Raw genomic sequence first — 21188 nt, forward strand, 5'->3', positions numbered from 1 at the left:
ACCTAAAATCTCCTCTTCCACAGCTAGTAAAATTAATCCTGAACTTTTACAAAACAGCCAAGTACAAAATCAACTCTCAAATATTAATGGCTTTTATGCCATTGACAGAAGATCAAGGCTGAAATTACAATAGCACCCCATTTGCAAATGCCTCAAAAATGTAAAGTCCCTGAGAATGAACGAATAGGGGAAAGTCCACTATAGTGAAAACTTTAACAGTTTGAAAAAGGAAAACAAGGAATACTTAAGAAGATGCATTGGTGTAGTGACCGCCTACTCGACCAGCGAGGAAAAACGACCACCACTCCAGGAGTCTTCTCAGATCACGCTTTATTGGAGAGCCTTTTAGTTGTAGGAGAGCTTGGGCGCGAGAGAGCGTGCACCCGAAATACAGCCGCTTATATAGGGAATTCGAACACGGGTCTTTTCTATTGTTGGTCGCCTGCCTTTTACCGTCACCAGGTGTCATGGGATTGGCTGGGGACACTACCTTGCTCGCGCACGCGCACAGCCCAGGCGTCCCTCCAAGCACCGTCTGGAGTGGTAATCCTCAAAACTGCAAGGGAGTGGGCGGAGTCTCGCCTCGGCTCCCTACAGTTCCCCCTTCTTTGTTTTATGGCAACAGGTAAGAGTAGAGGTTGGGCCTCTGTCTAAGACATTAATGAGAGGACCTTGCACTGGCCTTCGCCTGAGGGGCGCCTTCCCCAGTGATGACCAGGCCCGTCCGATGCCTTTTTTGCAGAGGTGGGATCTTGGGCATCAACCCACTTGCTACCCAGCATGCTCTTCTTGAGGAGATGAGAACCATCTCCTCAAGTGCAGTGCACTTGCCTTGCACCCTGTCCCAAATTGCAAATTGCATACCTGTCCCGGTGCAATGGGATCCCCTGATCCCTCGGGGTGCTAAGGCTATGCAGAATGGTAAGGCTTAACTGCCTCTTAGGGCCGACAGCCAAATCTGGGGTGAGGATCCACTCTCCAAAGCGGCTAATGCTTGCGAGATAACAACCTTGTCCCTTCTGGTTTGGGCTCGAAGGCGACAGACCAACCATAGGCAGACCACGCATCCTCCCAAGCAGCAGGCTAAAAACATTCCGACTCCCACCCGCTCTTTGGAAAAGGACACCGCAGAGGCAATCCAGTCAGTAAAAAATTGTGACAGCCCACAGCATCATTGGTTTAGCTATCACAGGGATTGCTATTAGCACTGTTGCTAACAGCAGGAAGATCAGCTGCATCTTCAAGAGCGGGTTCTGCTGCAGTCTCCACCGGCCTGGTCAGTCTCGTTGGCACCCAGTGAGGTACTTCTTGACTCTGTGGAAAAACACAAACAGCTCCCCTGGATCTCGTTATTACCGGATCCGGTCCATACCATTTATTATTAATAACATCCTTTCACATAACCATGTCTTTAGTATCCATGGAGTCTCTTGTCATATGCCGATCTGCAGCAGACTGATCATTGTCATTTAGAATTAAAAAATTAAGGGTAAAGAGCGCAAGAGAAAGTCTTTCCCTGGGGGACGCAGACTCAGCAACTCCCCCTTTTTGTTTTTGAAGCATTTCTTTTATGCTTCGATTAGCTCTTTTCACTATACCTTGTCCTTGAGGATTGTAGGGCAATCCGGTGGTGTGGGCAACCTGCATTTGTGCGCAAAAGGCGCGAAAACCATGGGAAGTATAAGCAAGGCCATTATCCGTCTTGAGTCTAAGGGGCTTTCCCCAAGCTGTCCAAGCTTCTAAGCAGTGTATTCTGACGTGAGACACCTTTTCTCCTGCCAGAGGTGTGGCATGAATGACACCAGAAAAGGTGTCCACAGACACATGTAAATATTTCAACTTACCAAATTCCGTCAGATGAGTAACATCCATTTGTCATAGGGCGTTTGGTCTCAACCCCCTGGGGTTTACCCCCACATGGGGAGGATGAAGAAAGGTAACACAAGATTTACAGGCTTTAACAATATCTCTTGCCACATGCCTGGACAAATTATATCTTTTTCTAAGGGTATTAGCAGGTACATGATACAATCTATGAAAGTCGTTTATCAATTCTACAGGATCAGCAGCGACCAGAGCCACAGCCCGAGTTGCCTGGTCTACCAAATCATTACACTTTGCCATCGGGCCCGGCAACATAGAGTGGGCACGAATATGTCCAATATAAAAAGGATGTTTTCTGTTTAAGATAAGGGATTGAATCTGTAACAAAACATTAGAAATTGTACTGGCCTGCTTAACTGAAGCAGCAACTTCAAGAGAAGCAACGGCATTTACAACATATAATGAATCAGAAAATAAGTTAAAAGGTTGATCAAATCTTTTAAAAACTTCAAGCACAATTAAACATTCAACAGCCTGTGGGACATTCGGCCGAAAATTAAAGATTACCGGCTGTTTGTGTCCTTGAACAAAAAGGTACCTTGTCCAGATTTTGATCCATCCGTAAAGATGGTCAGAGCATCAGCCAAGGGCTCCTTTGAAGTGACAACAGGAAAATACACTAAATTTTTGTTAACTATGGCAAGCAGAGGATGCTTAGGATAATGATTATCAATTACATTTGGAAATGAGCAAACAAGAATTGCCCACATATCCATTGTGGCTGCTAAAATTTCAACTTGCTCACGGGTGTATGGAATAATTAATTTATCTGGAATTTTTGCAAAGTGCATTAAACAATACTTCATACCCAAAATTGCCTGTTTAGCCACTAATTCAGGAAAATATTGAACAGTTTTTGTTCCCACAGAATTGTCGTGGAGCCACAATAAGGGGCCATTTTGCCAAAGAACCCCCGTGGGATAATTTTTTGTTTTTAATATACATAAATCAATAGGTAATTTTAAATCAACCCGTGAAAGTTGAGCCCTAGACAAAGCTGCCTCAACCTTTTGTAGGGAATTTAGTGCTAAAGGTGTCAGGGATCTAGAGGAGGTGACTTCAGGGTCGCCCTCCAAAATAGCAAATAAAGGTAACAACTCTGACCGAGGGAGATTAAGAAACCCCCTTATCCAATTAATATCTCCTGCCAATTGCTGAAAATCATTAAGTGTTTTAAGATGACCAGTTCGAATGGAAAGTTTTTGTGGTTTAATCTCAGTAGGGGAAACAATGGTTCCCAGAAATTGAACAACACTAGTCTGCTGAACCTTCTCAGGGGCAATAATTAATCCTTTATTAGCTAAGGTCTCCGTTACCTGCCCAAACACTTTATGAAGAGTCTCTACCGAGGGAGCAGCCAACAAGATATCATCCATATAATGGACAATCCGTACTTTTGGAAATTTTTCCCTAACAGGGGTTAATGCAGCCCCCACGAACAATTGACAAATTGTTGGGCTATTAGCCATCCCTTGGGGGAGAACTTTCCACTGATAGCGAGCATCCGGGGTTTCATGATTAACCGAGGGCAAAGTAAAGGCAAAGCGCTCCCTATCCTTTTCATAAAGAGGTATGGAAAAAAAGCAATCCTTAATGTCTAAGGCCAGAATAGGCCACTCCCTAGGTAACGCAGACAGCAGTGGAAGTCCCCTTTGGATGGGTCCCATAATTTGCATCTGGGCATTTACTGCTCTAAGGTCATGTAATAATCTCCATTTTCCGGAGGCCTTTTTGATAACAAAAATTGGGGTATTCCAAGATGACACTGAAGGCTCAACATGCCCCAGCTGCAGCTGTTCCTGGACAAGAGTTTGAGCCGCTTCCAATTTTTCTCGAGAGAGGGGCCACTGAGGAACCCACACCGCCTTTTGCGTTAACCAAGGTATGGGTACCACACCTTCAGTGGAAGCTTTGTTTTCAGAGGCCCCTAAGAAAAACCCAAACCCTTCCTGTCCTGTTTAGGAAGTGGCTCTATCGGCTCCTTGCGTCCTTGGAGACGCCGACCAAGCCCCAAGGCTGGCACAAATCCTTGCTGTTTCATCATATTCTGACTGGCCTCAGAATAATCATTAGTTAAAGTTAACTTTAGCTGTTGCTGCACATCTCTTCCCCAAAGATTGACAGGGACGTCTACCACAAATGGCTGCATTTTTCCAACCTGGCCTTCGTCTGTTCTCCAAGTCAATTCTTTTGCACTTAACTGTGGGGCATCAGCATAGCCCAGCCCTTGCAAGGTCTGGGAGGATTTCTGAGTTGGCCATTGTTTTGGCCACTCCCCTCTTTGGATGATGCTTCAATCTGCCCCTGTATCCACCAGTCCCTCAAATCTTTTCCCTTCTACTTGGAGAGTTAACATGGGTCTTTGGTCTAAAGTTATGGACAGGCATGTAAGGTCGACTCCAGTGGAGCCTAGCCCTTTATCTCCTCTCTCTATCTCCTTAGCAGGGAAGTTGCCATGAAGAGAAGGCAAAAGCAGGAGCTGTGCAATTCTATCCCCGGGAGAAATGGACACCACTCCATGGGGGACATGGCAGAGGACCTTGATAGTCCCCGTATAGTCAGGGTCAATTACTCCCGGGAAAATTATTAATCCTCTCATTGTGGAGGAGGAGCGTCCTAAAACTATTCCTACAGTGCCTTCATCTAGGGGTCCTGTCATGTCTGTCTCCACAATCTGGACTCCCATCTGCTGTGTTAATACCCGTCCGGAGGTGGCACAGAGGTCCAACCCTGCGGAGCCTGAGGTTGCTCTTCTTGGCTGGGGGGTTGTAGCAGGTGCTGTCCAGGAGCCAGAGTCTGAAATGCCCCATAAACTTTCGGGCCCTGGGGACGAGGGCCCTTCTCTCCGTTTTTTGGCTCCTGTTCCGAATTAGTGTTTGGAGTAATTTGGGGGATAAAATGTCCATTGATGTCTCTAACTGACCTGCATTCGTTGACCCAATGCTTTCCCTTTTTACAACGAGGACACACTCCTGGAGTCCTTGGCGGCCTGGGTATGTTTTGTGCAGGACCACCATTTTGTGGGCATTGCTGTCTAAAATGTCCCAACTGACCACACCGGAAACACCCTTTTCCTTTACTATCTTTTGCGGCCCCGGCAGCCGACAAGACAGCAGCTGCCAGCCCCGCATTGGTCAGGGGGCCACCTACTTCTCTGCAGGCTTTTAACCAAGCTTCTAGGCTTTGGGTTCTTACTGGGGTAATTGCCCTCTGACATTCCTTGGTGCTTTGTTCAAAAATGATTTGTTGTACAAATGGCATGGCTGTTTCCAGATTTCCTAACACCCGCTCGGCTGTCTCTAGCATACGGGCAACAAAATCAGAAAATGGCTCATTAGGGGCCTGCATGATTTTTGTTAGATTGCCAGCCACCTCTCCCTTGTTTGGGAGGGCTCGCCAGGACATGTAAAAAACCTCGTTTACCTGGCGGTATACTTCAAAGGGATATCCTGTCTGGTCTACCGAGTAGATTCCCTGCCCGAGAAGCATGTCTACGGTCCAGTCCGGGTGCCCGTCACGGACATTTTGTCTGTATTGGGCTTGAGCCTTGTCTTGAACAATAGACCGGAGATCGAGGTACTGCCCATGATTAAGGCAGGTACGGGCTACCTCAAACCAGTCCGTGGGCGTCATGGCATTGAAGGTCAGTCTTCGGAGCAAGGCAGTGGTATAATTAGCCGTCACTCCATAAGTCCGGACTGCCTCAACTAAATCCTTAAGCTGGGAGTAGGAAACCGGCTCAAAATTTCTTTCAGCAGTAATCGGATTTTCAAAAACTGGGAAAGCAGCTGCCAGCTGCGACCAGGTATTTTCTTTAATAAAGTGACTCTTCCCTGCCAGCGGGCACGGCGGGGGGGCCGACGGGTGAGGGCCAGCTCCGTTTCCTCTCCCTGGCTGTTGCGGTACTCCCACCCCTAGGGGGCGCCACCCTCCATATTTGTCTGCCACGTGCTCCACCGCAGCCTCTTCTAACTCTTCACTATCAGCTGGATCGAGCTGCTCTCCCTCCTCCTCTAACATTTCTTCCTCTGAGTCACTCACAAGATTACTATATTCTTGGTCCCGCCCTTCCACATGTAGGGCTGAGAACCGGTTTGCTTTTAAAGAAGGGCACGGAGGTCTCCTTGAGACCCCCTCCCTAAAACCCTTCTCCTTTTGTGAGGGCTGCAGCCCCTCTCGCTTCAATTCTTTAGGATCCTTCTGTCTTTTTTCCCTTTTTCTTTTAGGCCTCTTTTCCTCCCCATTACTGTATACTGACTCTGATAGACTATCCTGATGCTGTGTTAGTACTTTGCGTCCTTCCTGGATTAAATCAAACCCTCCCTCCTCGAGGCAAGTGCGCACCATCAAAAAGACAAGCCACAAGGGAAGAAGCAATGCAAGCAACCAATAAATATCTAAATCTACAGTGAACAGCATACCGGGGGATATTTACCAACGTCTCCTCTCCGCGTGTTGAGTTCTGGCTCCGATTCGGCCTCTCGCGCGGGTCCCGTCCCAGGTTCGTTCCCGGGTTTCGGCACCAGTTGTAGTGACCGCCTACTCGACCAGCGAGGAAAAACGACCACCACTCCAGGAGTCTTCTCAGATCACGCTTTATTGGAGAGCCTTTTAGTTGTAGGAGAGCTTGGGCGCGAGAGAGCGTGCACCCGAAATACAGCTGCTTATATAGGGAATTCGAACACGGGTCTTTTCTATTGTTGGTCGCCTGCCTTTTACCGTCACCAGGTGTCATGGGATTGGCTGGGGACACTACCTTGCTCGCGCACGCGCACAGCCCAGGCGTCCCGCCAAGCACCGTCTGGAGTGGTAATCCTCAAAACTGCAAGGGAGTGGGCGGAGTCTCGCCTCGGCTCCCTACACATTGGAAGAATTAGCATTGTGAAATTGGAAAAACTACCCAAAGTAATTTAAAAATTCAATGCAATCTCCAAAAAAAAAAAATCCCAACAAAATTATTCAGAGGCTTAGAAAGCAACCCAAAACCTCATAGAGATTTAGAAAAGAACCTGAAAAGCAAAGCAATTCTTAGTGGTCAGAACAGTGTTGGATGAATAACAATACTGAACCTCAAGCTCTATTAGTGAGGCATAGTCATGAAAACAGCTTGGTACTGGCAAAAAGATAAGCCAGAGGACCAATGAAACAGAAGATCATAAAATGAACACAATGACCTATAGCCATCTAATATTTGATGATGGGTCCAAAAATATAGGCAAAAATAATTATGCTGGCAAAACTGGACATCCATGGGCAGAAAATTTAATTTAGATATCTATACATCTATAGATCTATACATCAACTTGAACCCACATCAATATAAAATGGATCAAAGAAGTCAATGTAGGGCAAGAAAACCAGAAACTTTTACAGGGAAGGGTAAGATAAGAGGAGGGCTCCTGAGAACAGATTAAAAACTTTCTGGGGCTGGGAAATTGGCTCAGTGGTAGAATGCTTGACTGGCATTCATTAGGCCTTTGGTTTAATTATAAGCAGAAAAAGCTGGAAGTGGCACTGTGGCTCAAGAAGTAGGGTGCTAGGCTTGTGCTGAAGAGCTGAGGGACAGCAGAAATACAAGAAAAATGGCAACTGCAGGTATCTCAACTCTTGATCACCATAATCAGGTAACAGGGCAGTTCATGAATAATCCAGAGTAGAGTTTCAAAAATGCACTACAAACACTAACCATGTTGAATGAAAAGATTGAAAGTATGCAAAGGGCTCTGTGTGAGCAAGACAGGGAAATGCATGAGTGGGATGAGGCAAACCAAAGACAAATACAGGAAGTTTGTGAGCTTGAGGAGGCTAATCAAAGATTAATAGAAGAATTGCATGAGCAGGTTGAGAATAAACACAGGCTAATAGAGCCATTCATGCAATCCACAAACAGAAAGCTGGAGGAATCACTGAGGGCCACAAAGGAAATGCTGAATGAAGCCCAACAGAAGCAAAGGCAGTCCAAATAAACAAACTCAGAAATGGACATGGAAACTTCACCACAGAAACAACCAAGATTCAGAATATTATAAGGGAAAACTTCTCAAACCTTTATGTTAATTAGTTTGAGAATCTGGAAGAGACAAATTTCTAGCAAATATGGACATGCTTAAACTAAACCAAGATGATTTAAATCAACTTAACAGACCCACATCAAGGATTGAAATAGAAACAGCTGTAAGAGCCCTCCCACCCAAGAAAAGCCCAGGACGGGATGGATTTACAGTGGAATTCTACAAGGCATTCAATGCAGAACTCACACCAACCCTCCTCTTCAATAAAATTGAAAGTGAAAGTTCACTCTTTCTATGAAGCCTTAGGAACCTCATCCCCAAACCAGGCAAGGCTTCATCAAAGAAAGAACTATAGACCCATTTATTTGATGAATATCGATGCAAAACTTCTCAACAAAATTTTGGCCAACTGACTTCAACAACTCATCAAAAAAAAATCATACACCATGATCAAACAGTATTCATTTCAGGGATGCAAAGCTGATTCAATATATACATATCAATTAATATAATTCATCACATCAACAAGAGCAAGGATAAGAGCCACACGAGTATCTCAATAGACCCAGAAAAAGCATTTGACAAGATCAAACACCCCTTTTTGGTGAAGGCTCTGGAAAAAGTAGGAATCCATGGAACAGTCCTCAATATAATAAAGGTTGTATATGATAAACCTACAGTGAGTATTATACTTAATGGAGAAAAGATAAAGCCATTTTCTCTAAAATCAAGAATGACACAAGATGTCCATTCTCTCCATGTCTCTTCAAATTAGTATTACAATGCCTAGATAGAACAATTACATAAGATGCAAACATAAAGGGGATCCAAATAGGAAAAGATGAAGTAAAACTCTCCCTCTCTGCAGATGGCATGATCTTCAATTTAAAGAATCCCATGGAATCTACTCCCAAGTTGCTGGAGCTGATGCAAAAGACAAAGTAACAGGATTTGAAATTAACCCTCAAGTATCAATGGCTTTTCTGTATGTCAGTAAAGACAAGAACGCACGAAATTGAAAATGGTTAGGAGTTAACTGAAGAAGTGCAGGAACTCTGTGATGAATACTTTAAAAACCTGATAAAAGGAAATTAAAGCAGAATTAAGGAAGTTTGAAAACCTCCTATGCTCCTGAATTGGGAGGATTAACATCGTGAAAATGGCAATACTGCCAAGGCTATCTACAAATACAATGTGATACCCATCAATATTCTAACCTAATTCTTCAATTAATGAAAAGAAGCAATCCAAAAACTCATATGGAACAATGAAAGAACCTGGATAGCAAAAACAATCCTTAGTAGAAAGAACAGTGCTGGAGGAATATCAATTCCAAACTTCAAACTCTACTACAAAGCCATAGTGATCAAAACAGCTTGGTACTGGCACAAAAACAAGCCTGAGAATCAGTGTAATAGAACTGAAGACCCAAAAATGAACCCACAGACCTATAGCCATGTAATCTTTGATAAGGGAGCTAAAAAATAGAATGGAAGAAAGACAACCCCTTCAGTAAATGGTGCTGGTAAAACTGGTTAAACACTACTAGAAAACTAAAGTTAGATCCTTATAAATCACCCTGAACCAGAATCAACTCCAAATTGATCAAATACTTCAAAGTCAAAGCAGACACCCTGACATCATTAAAAGAAGGAACAGCAGAAACTCTGGAACTCCTTTGCACAGGCCAAAATTTTCTTAATGAAGACCCAGAAACAATAAACCAAAGAAAGTTTGGCCGAATGGGATTGCATGAAACTGCAGAGCTTCTACATGGCAAAAGACATAGCTAGCAAGATCAATAGAAAGACCATGGACTGGGAGAAGCCCTTTACTATCTCTACAAAGAACACTGGTCTCATATCTAAAATATATTTAGAACTCAAAAATTTAAATACCCCAACAAATCCTCAAAGAAACCAATGTCCGATAAATAAGTTGGCTAAAGACTTAAAAAGAGACTTCTTTGAAGAGAAAATAAGACTGGCCACTAGACAGATGAAGAAATGCTCAATATCTCTAGCCATAAAAGAAATGCAAATCAAAACAATATTGAGATTCCACCTCACCCCAGTTAAAATGACTATAATCAGGAAATCTAATAACAACAGATGCTGTAGAGGATGTGGACAAAAGGGAACCCTACTGCATTGTTGGTGGGAGTGTAAATTTGTCCAAAAATCTGGAAAGCATTATGGAGGTTCCTCAAAACCCAGCAGTCCCACTTTTGGGCATTTACCAAAATAATCACAAAAAAAGGCACACCAAATCTACCAGCACAGCTATGTTTATTGCAATATTTTTCTCCATAGCTAAAATATGGAACCAACCCAGATGCCCTTCAGTAAATGAATGCATCAAGAAAACGTGGTATATATACAAAATTGAACTCTATGCCTCCATCAGAAAGAATGACACTGCCCAATGTCAGGAAATGCAAAGACTTGGAAAAAATTTTGTTGGCTAGGCCTAAAGAAACCTAGGTCCCATGGTTTACTTATCTGCAAAAACTAGTATAGAACAAATAGAAAAATTCAAAAGCTATGTACATTTGACTATATAAGATGATGCTAAGCAAAATGAACCCAAGATAGGAACATAGAGGCACAGAGGCTTTATCTTCGTTGTTGTTGATTTAAATGTACTTATGATGTACTATGTGATTTTCTGCTTTCTTTTTCTTTCTTTCTTTCTTTCTTTCTTTCTTTCTTTCTTTCTTTCTTTCTTTCTTTCTTTCTTTCTTTCTTTCTTTCTTTTTTTTGTTTTTTTGGCTGGTCCTGGGGCCTGAATTCTGGGCCTGGGCACTGTTCCTCAGCTCTTCAGCTCAAGGCTAGTGCTCTACCACTCGAACCATAGCACCACTTCCGGCTATTTCTGCTTATGTGGTGCTGAGGACTCAAAGGGCCTTATGCATGCAAGGCAAGCACCTTACCACTGAGCCACCTTCTCAGTCTTTGGTTTTTTATGGTGAGAATACCATACAGAGGAGTTACAATTACATGGGCAAGATAACGAATACATTTCTTATCAAGCATTGATGCCTCCTCTTTGTTTCCCCTTCCCATCCCTTCTCATACTCCCTCAACCTGCCCCCACCCGATCCTCCCCCCCCCCACCAAAGTTGTAAAGTTTGTTTTTCCACATAAAGACTTGTACGTGTCATTGTTGCAATGGCTCTACCTGTATCCCTAGTTAAGCAATTCGTTTTTGCCCTTCCCCTTCACAAATTATACGAACATCAAATACAGTGAAAGCAGGGGTTATACCGTGGGGGAGGGACATACAAAGCAACATGGAAATCGTCTTATAAATATGTTAGAAACAATTGCATGAAAGAAAAACAACATTTGAATACTTATCTTGAGGTTCATTCCCCTAACATCAACTTATCTGACCTTTTCTGCTTGACTCAGACATTTACTAATTATTGCAAATAAGGGAAACCATGGGACCTATGTTTCTTTGGGCCTGACTTACTTCACTTCATATAAATTTTTTCCAAGCCTTTCCATTTCCTAACAAATGGGGCAATGTCATTCTTTCTGATGGAGGCATAGAATTCCATTGTGTATATAGACCACATTTTCTTGATCCATTCATCTACTGAGGGGCATCTGGGTTTGTTCCATATCTTAGCTATGGTAAATAATGCTGCAATAAACATAGTTGTGCTGTTAGCTTTACTATGGTCTTGTTTGTGATCATTTGAGTACATTTTTATATTCTTCCCCCAGAGTATATGTCCTGTTGTCACTGTATTCGATTCTGGTGCCCTGCATCTTGTATAAACAATTTTCTAATTTCCGGGGGGGGGGGGAGCAGAGAAATAACACAATACTAAAACAAGGATACAGGTTGACCTATTATAACAATGACATGTTACAAGACACTATATTGAAAACTTCACAACTTTACAACTTGAGGGGGAGCGAGGAGTGGGGAGGAAAGGAGAGAAGGGATTGTAGGTGAAAAACTAAAAAAGGGGGTAACAATGCTCAATAGGAAATGTTCTCATTATCTTACTCATGTAACTTTAATCCCTCTGTACAATATCTTTACAATAATATGTATATTGAAAATAAAGAAATAACCTATGACAAACCATCTCCACTTCTGAGCATATATCCAATAGAACATGAACAAGGATACATTAGAGCTACCAACACAATCATGTTTATTGCAGCTTTATTTACATAGCCAAGATATGGAATTATCCCAGATGCCTTTATATACATACACAGTGGAAACCTTTCCATTACAAAGAATGATGTTGAGCCATTCATAAAGAAATGGAGGAGGCTGGGAAAGTGGCTCAATGGTAGAATGCTAGCCTTGCATGCATGACTTCCTGGGTTTGATTACTCAGCACCACATATGCAAAAAAAAAAAAAAAAGCCAGGAGTGGCACTGTGGCTCAAGTAGTAGACCACTAGCCTTGAGCTGAAGAGCTGAGAGACAGTGTTCAGACCCAGAGATCAGACCCCACAACCAACAAAAATAAAGGAATGGAATTACTATATTATGTTATGTGAAGAGGTTGCATAATTTCCCTCCTTCATGGGAAGCAGAATGTGCCTATAAATCTAGAAGCACTCTGGATTGCACCCAAGCAATAATAAATGAATTATCTGAAGCACAGTAGAATCTATGGGGAGCACAAAGAGTATAATTCCTTAGCACGATAAAGCAAAGCCCAACAAAATGAGTACTAGGAATACCTGAGGGTTGTGGAAGGCCAATGCAGAGAAATAGAACTATCAATGTGGGAAATGAGTAGAATTCAGGCAAAAAATGAATTAGATATACCACAGAACTGGGAAAAATAAGAGAAGGATTAGTTAAAACAGGTGAAGCATGTTGTAGGGATTACACAGACCCAGATGCTTTGTATACATAAATTGCTTTGTTAAATGGCAATAATTCAAGACATAATCTACAGTTAAGAAAAGTGAGGTTTGGGGTTGAGGGTGGGAGTGGTAGATTAGAATGCTAAATGGGGTGACATTCATAAAGACACTGTTTTCATCAACTGCTCTGTTGAAGGACAACTCCTTTGTACAACCATATAAAGAAAATAATCTTTAAAGAGGTATTAAATTTACTAGTAAGAGCACATATAGTTTATATATGATATACATACTATATATAATATATACTAGATATACTAGATACATTAGATATCCAGATATACTAGAAACACTATACATCTAATATATAAATACATATATACTAGATATCCAGTATATATATATATATTTATATACTAGATATACTATATATATACTATGTATACACTATATACTATATATAGTATATATATACAAGATTTATACCAGATATCTAGTATATATAGTACATATAACACATAAAGAACATGTATATGTAAAACTATTATTTATATATATATAACTATACATAAAGTATACATAAATTTTCTACTAAATCACAAAAAATACAATATATAATCCAGAATTAATAAAACAAGGGAGTAGGTTTGGAGGTGTGGGTGAGAATGTTAAACGGAGTGACATGATTCAAGAGACATTGTATTTATCAACTGATATGTTGACTGGCAATTCTTCATACTATTACCAAAAGAAAATAAAATTTTCAAAATGTATAAAACTTACTGGAGACACTGAATCTACAAGTGAGCTAAGAAGTTCTAACATTGTAAATGTTGTAGACAAATCTTGCACATAATTTTTATAAAGAGGGAAAATTATTAACATATCTAATAATTGCCATAGAAAATGTAAAATTAAATATTCAATTTACAAATGATGGGAGGAATACAATGTAGTTTCTGTTTTCATTTGTATGACTTTAATATTTTATCTTAAAATGTTTTTACTTTGATTTTCTGCAATGGTGATATACAAAGGGAGTACCATTACATTAGTAAGATAGTAAGTATATTTCTTGCCAAACTTGTTACCCCATCTTATCTTAAAATGTTAAAGAAAATTTTCATTAAAATTAAAAGAAAAATATTTCATTACAAAATGACTCTACATTCAATTATGGATTTGATCATAGCCCTCTACTATTTGTGTGTGTGTGTGTGTGTGTGTGTGTGTGTGTGTTTACTTTTTCTTTTATCCTCATCATCAGTGATATTTGTCATCATTCCGAAATATCTTCTTGTAAGCTATTTTAAGTCCCATAAGTACCTCAAAATCTATACAGACAAATGAAAACTCATAATCCAGAAGTCAAAACTCAATACTATTGAACTCACTTAATAAATACAGAAATTTCAAAAGGATAGGTAAGGAGAAAGAAGTTTCAATAAGCTAGGAGACCAATAAATAAGTGGGCTAAACATTTAAAGAGAAACTTCTCTGAAGAGGAAAGAAGGATGGCCAATAGACACATGAAGAAATGCTTGACCTCTCTAGCCATAAAAGAAATGCAAATCAAAACAACATTGAGATACCACCTCACTCCTGATAGAATGGCAAAAATCAAGAACTCTAAAAACAAAAGATCCTGGAGGGGATGTGGACAGAAGGGAACCTTCTGCATTGTTGGTGGGAGTGTAAACTTGTTCAACCACTTTGGAATGCAGTATGGAGGTTCCTCAAAAGACACCAGATAGGGCTCCCCTATGACCCAGCAATCCCACTTTTGGGCATTTACACAAATGTTTACAAACAAGACCACACTAAAGCTACCAGCACAACTATATTTATTGCAGCATTATTTACTATAGCTAAGATATGGAACCAACCCAGATGCCCCTCAGTAGATGAATGGATCAAGCAAATGTGATGTATATACACAATGGAATTCTATGCCTCCATCAGAAAGTATGGCATTGTCCCATTTGTTAGGAAATGGAAAGGCTTGGAAAAAAATTATATGAAGTGAAGTAAGCCAAGCCCAAAGAAACATAGGCCGATTGGTTTTGCTTATTGGCAATAACTAGTATATGTCTGAGTCAAGCAGAAAAGATTAGATAAGGTGATGTTAGGGAAATGAAACTGAAGATATGTATTCAATTTTTTTTCTTTCATGCGATTGTTTCTAACACATTTATAAGATGATTTCTTTGTTGCTTTGTATGTCCCTCGCCCACAGTATAACCCCTGCTTTCACTGTATTTGATGTCGATATAATTTGTGGAGGGGAAGGGGAAAAACAAGTCGTTTAAATAGGGATACAGGTGGACCCATTGCAACAATGAGAAGTACAAGTCGTTATGTCAAAAACGCACTTTACAACTTTGGTGTGTGTGTGGGAGGGGGAGCGGAGAGGATTGGGGTTTGGGGGAGGATGGGAAGGGATGGGAAGGGGAAACAAAGGAGGAGGCTACAATGCTTGATAAGAAATGTACTCGTTTCCTTGCCCATGTAATTGTAACCCCTCTGTACAGTATTTTCACAATAAAAAATAAATAAAAATAAAAAATAAAAAATATAAATAAACCAGGAGAATAAGGTACATAATGGCAATGTTGAGAAGTAATCTGTCAATAATAATTTGGAATGGAAGCTCTATAAATAAAGATTAGAATGCCTGAATGAATAAAACCCTCAGTCCAAAGGATAGTTTGATTCTAAGAAAGTCAATTCACTATCAATGCCCTTCAGTGAGAGTAAGAAAGGAATGTAAACCAGATTCTGAGAAACATAGGTTGTACTGTTTCTCTGAGAATTAGAATGTACCTGTAAATCTACAAAGAACAAAGCAAATGTAAAAAACAAAACAAAAAAAACACATTTGAGCAGGCTAAATTATAAAGGCCTCTAGGCATTCCCAACAGTGAGAACAAAGGAGAATATACTCAGGAGAGGAACACAAAGATGTAATACCAATGTGCATCTGATCATATAAAATAGTATTTGTTAAAAAGAACTCTAGGAAATGGGAATACGAGGGTTATGTTCTTTGTTGCTGTTTTTGTGAGCATGGAGTCACAGAAAAGTTGGAACAAAGGGTGAACAAATGCAGCACTGTTACTCACTAGACACTATGTTGGAAGTAAAGTGAAGACCTGATGAGTGTAAGATGGAAATATAGCCAGGGACAAAATTATACATATGAACCCACACCTCCCATTATTCAAGATGCCAGAAGCAGTATGGTGAAAAGAGTTGTATTACTGAAAAAACATTCTACAGAAGATTCTGTACAGTCTATGTCAAAATTCCTATTACTTCCTTCACAGAAATAGAAAAGGCAAAACTGAATTTTATGATCAAGGAAATCCTCCATTAGCCAGAGCTATTTTAAGACACACGAACAACATGAAAGCATCCCATGTCTGTTCTTTATTCATCCTGCACAGTCATAATAGCAGAAAATATTCTGATACAACATATACATGGATCAAAGAAATAAAAATGAAAAAATAATTACAAACAATAGATATCTGATTGTAGGAGAAGTTACCACGTATTACAAGTACTAATCATGACACCCTTAGCGAGGGCTGGTATTGAGAAACTGGGCATTCATGTTTGAAACACTAAATCTAGCATATATATATATATATATATATATATATATATATATATATATATATATATATTAATCTCAAACTTGATTGGTTCTTAATAAAGACTTAAATTTTTCAAGTCATAGGGAAAATGAGGGGAAAATCTACATCCAGTTCAATAGCTTATAGAAGAACAGGAATAATTGTAAAGTTCGTTTTTCAACATAACAACTTGTACATCTCATTGTTGCAGTGGGTCCACCAGTATCCGTATTGAAATGATTTGTTTTTTCCCTTCCACTCCACAAATTATACCAACATCAAACACAGTGAAAGCAGGGGTTATACCATGGGGGAGGGACATAAAAAGCAACAAAGAAATAATCTTATAAATATGTTAGAAACAATTGCAAGAAAGAAAAAACATTTGAATAGTTATCTTGGGATTCATTTCAACTAACATCAACTTATAGGAGAAAAACTAGGTCTTCTTGGCACAGGCCAAAATTTTCTTAATAGAGAACCAGAAACACAACAAATCAAAAACAGTTGGACAAATGGGATTGCACGAAATTGCAGAGTTTCTGCATGGCAAAGGACACAGCTAGCAAGATCAATACAAAGCCAACAGATTGGGAAATCTTCACTAGCCATACAACAGACAACGGTCTCATATCTAAAATATACCTAGAAAAAAAATTTAAATCCCCAACAACAAATCCTCAAAGAAACAACTGCCCGATACATAACTGGGCTAAATACTTAAAGAAAACCTTCTCTGAAGAGGAAATAAATATGGCTAATAGACACATGAAGAAATGCTCAACCTCTCTAGCCATAAAAGAAATGCAAATCAAAGCAACATTGAGCATTGAGATACCACCTCACCGCAGTTAGAATGACTATAATCAAGAACTCTAATAGCAACAGATGCTGGAGGGGATGTGGACAGAAGGGAACCTTACTTCATTGTTGGTGGAAGTGTAAACTTGTTCAACCACTTTGGAAAGTTGTATGGAGATTCCTCAAAAGACTTCACATAGAGCTTCCCTATGACCCAGCAATCCCACTTTTGGGCATTTACCTGAGTTTTCACAAACAAAACCATACTAAAGCTACCAGCACAACTATGTTTATTGCAGCATTATTTACCATAGCTAAGATATGGAACCAACCCAGATGCCCCTCAGTAGATGAATGGATCAAGAAAATGTGGTACATATACACAATGGAATTCTATGCCTCCATCAGAAAGAATGGCATTGCCCCCTTTGTTAGGAAGTGGAGAGGCCCAAAGAAACATAGGTCCCATGGTTTCCCTTATTTGCAATAACTAGCCTATATATTTTTTTAATCTCAAAGTTTATTGGTTCTTAATAGAGACTTAAAATTTGTAAGTAATAGAGAAAATGAGGAGAAATCTAAATACAAGTCAGTAGCTCAAAAAGAAAAGGAATAATTATTCGCTGGGTGTAATTTAATGTCAGTATCCATTGTCTCATTTATAAGCTCATAACTTCTACCCCAAACACTGGAAATGTAAAGTTAATGTGCCTACATCCAATTGAAAAGTTTCAGCACAATGAAAGAAATGGTGGGACAGCCAAATGTACAGTTAATATCTTGTTAGCTATATATCTCACAGAGGATAAATAGCATCATTGAAAACAATTCTAAAAAAGTCCAAGCAAGGAACAGTCTGTTTAAAGTTAGAAATAGAAAACCACAACAGTAAAATGATATTCAATCATTTGGACAATCAGGACATTAATTATTCATTAACCTAGAGAACAATTGCAGATTTGGTAATGGCATATAAAAATTAAAGTTTGGAGATTCTTCAAGAAATTAAAACTATCTGCACTGGTGACTTATATATGCAATATGAGCTGTCACAGAAAATTCCATGGAATATTTTACCTCCAGTTAACCAAAAAAGAAACTAGAAGTGGAGGTGTACCTGAAGTGGTAGAGTTACAGGTTTGAGATAAAAATACATGCAATGGTCCAAAGTAAGCCAATTACCAGTGGCTCATTCATAGCTTCCTCAGAAAAGGTAAGAAAAGTAGAAGAAACTAGAGATATGAAAGATAAAAAATGATGTGTGACATGATGTAAAAGTAGTTTTAAAAAGAGTGAATGAATAAAATCAAAGTATCTGGCATGCAGTGTGGAACCATAACATGAACCGGATACTTAACACAAGCACCATATTGTACCAAAACTGGCAAACATTAGCTAACATCAGTGGACATAGACTTGAGTCAGATCTCTCACCTACTGATGTCTAACTGCAGTGTTCTATTTATCTAAAACAAAGACTTAGACAATAAGTATTTACATCTGTAGTCAATACCATGCATAAAATTTGACTAATGCAGACCAGACATTACTTTGTATCTAGGGGTAACAAAGAAACATCCATTGGCTGAAACCATGCTACGCAGCATGTCTATATTAGCATCTTAACAAAAATATCAAATATATTTTGGGAAATTAAGAGAATGAACATCAGCTAACCATGGGTAAATAGTGTGCAATATGAAGAATAAGCTAAGCCAGACACGATTGCCTCAAGCTCAACTACTCATGAGGCTGAGATCTGAGGATCCTGTTTTCAAGTCAGCTTGGGCAAGGATATTTGTGAGATTTTAATGTCCATTTAATTACCAATAGATGCCAGAAATGGAGCTTTGGCTCAAGTGCTAGAGAACTAGCCTTCGGCAAAAATCTTCAGGGATAGCACCCAGGCTCTGAGATCCCAAGACCAGCAACAGAGAAATATAAACACACAAGTAACATAAAAAGTGAAGATGTGAAGATGTGAAGGGTAAACAAAGGAGGAGGCTGCAATGCTTGATAAGAAATGTACTCATTATCTTGCCCATGTAATTGTAACCCCTCTGTACAATATGTTCACAAAAAATTTAAATTTAAAAAAAAAAGAAGAACTCAACTTGGGCACATAAAATTCCCCTATAAGAAATAACTCTCAGCTGCCTAGTACCACATGGGATCTGGAGTCTATCTTACATGAAACAATGCCACACGGCTTAATTTGGAACAGTAACTGCTTGTGTATACTAGGAATGTGTGTGTGCACGCCCACCAATTCTAGGGCAAGAAATCCATGCCTGGGCATTGTTCTTGAGCTTTTTGCCTTAAGGATTGCACACTGTGACTTGAGCCACAGTCTCATTTTCAGCTCTTGGCTAGTTAATTGGAGATAAAAGTCACACAGATTTGCCTACGTGGGCTGGTTTCACTCCTCCATCCTCACATATGAGCCTCATAATTAGTTAGGATTACAAGCATGAGCCACAATAAGGAATTTTACCAACATTCGCAAAATATACATGTTACTACCCAAAGTTCTCAGACTATTGGCTTGGGGGTAAGGAAAAGCAGTTTCAGCCTTTTGATACAGATCCCATGCCAGTGAATCGGGTTCACTGTAATAACAGCACTTCATTATACATAGTGACAGCTGAAATGGAGGAGACACAGGCATGCTGGAGTAAAGTGAAGAATTTACGCACCTGGAAAGGAGAAACTACATGGAGGGAAATAGAGTCTTCTCTTGCTACCAGGCAGAAAATCAGTCAACATTAGATATAAGACAACATAATGAAAGTGAGCTGTTCCAGATGCAATAGAGATGGAGGACACTGTAGAGGGAGGGAGATCATTGATGTGTACACCCAGAGATTCCTCACCCAGTGAGCATCCTCAGAATAAAACAGTAAATGGAAACAAAATATTGAATTACTTACATCTTGTTATCTTCTTTACTAGAAGCATGGATGTTATTGTGATCTATTCCCAAAGTGTAGAGAGGGAAAAACCCAGTGATTATTACATTTCCATCCATGTGTGCTCGGTGCTTCATTGTAGAAAAGCAGCTAGTGCCAGCCAAGGACCTGACAGGCAGGGGAAGATGAAGAAGGAAGAGTGTGAAAGCCAAAGGGCACATCCCTGAAGCATCTGCCTAGCAGAAAGGAAGTTATGCCCACAGTTTCAGTTATATATATATATATATATATATATATATATATATATATATATATATGCATATGTGTCTTTTTATTGACAGAGATCTACACTATAGCTCACCTCTAATCAAAGTCTCTTGTGAGTCCTCAGAAATAATGTGCAAGACTATTCCCAGGGGCTCTGCATTGGTAGCCTTGCATCAAGGAGAAAAACATGAGTTAGAAAACATGTTTGGAGATTTGCCTTCTTCCCCACAGATGCTGTTATTTCATCCAAGACCACAGATAGTGAAGCCCTAGAGATGGAGTTATCTTGCTTAAAGTTTGTCAAAATCTGTGTCAAGTAACTACTCCCATGAAAGTCATCTGGGATGATGCAAATGGATTGCATGAGCTGATATCATATCATGTGAATGGTGAAATAGCCAGAAAAAGTATATGCCTCTGAGTTGTCAACTAATGTTATGAGGGAACTGTACTTAGAGGGTTAATTCACACAGACCATACCCAGGCAAACATCCTTACTTTGAAAATGATATCTCATAGTTCAAGAACATAAAGATGCCTGCAGAAGACTTTACACCAACACAAACTAACTGATAAAGAAAGAACACCTGTACCCAACTGTCAGCCAAAGCCTCCAAAGATGTCTAAGGGAAATTCAACCTAAGGCATCAAAGTCCTCTGTCCATCATGAAAGCCAGAGGATGTAGAAGCAAGAATCAGAGAAGAGAAGAAAACAAGAAGCACCTCTCATTTTTATGGATAAGCATCAATATGGTTGAAATGCCCAATTTACAAAGAAACTCACAGATTCATTTCCTTTCAAAATACCAATGTTTTCCTTCACAAAATGTC

General features: G+C 39.9%; 1 protein-coding gene across 1 annotated transcript in view; it reads right to left on the reverse strand.

Annotated features, from left to right (window-relative positions):
* Positions 1 to 20227, reverse strand: part of LOC138813719 (vomeronasal type-2 receptor 116-like) — a 44165-nt gene extending 23938 nt beyond the window's left edge. The window contains exon 1 of the mRNA XM_070002103.1: positions 20112 to 20227. Coding sequence (XP_069858204.1) covers positions 20112 to 20227 — 116 coding nt within the window. The remainder of the gene's footprint in view (positions 1 to 20111) is intronic.
* Positions 20228 to 21188: the final 961 nt, after the last annotated feature.

Source organism: Dipodomys merriami, unplaced genomic scaffold (genome assembly GCF_024711535.1).
Source record: "Dipodomys merriami isolate MVZ:Mamm:240054 unplaced genomic scaffold, mDipMer1.0.p SCAF_6, whole genome shotgun sequence".
NCBI classification, from domain to species: Eukaryota; Metazoa; Chordata; class Mammalia; order Rodentia; family Heteromyidae; genus Dipodomys; species Dipodomys merriami.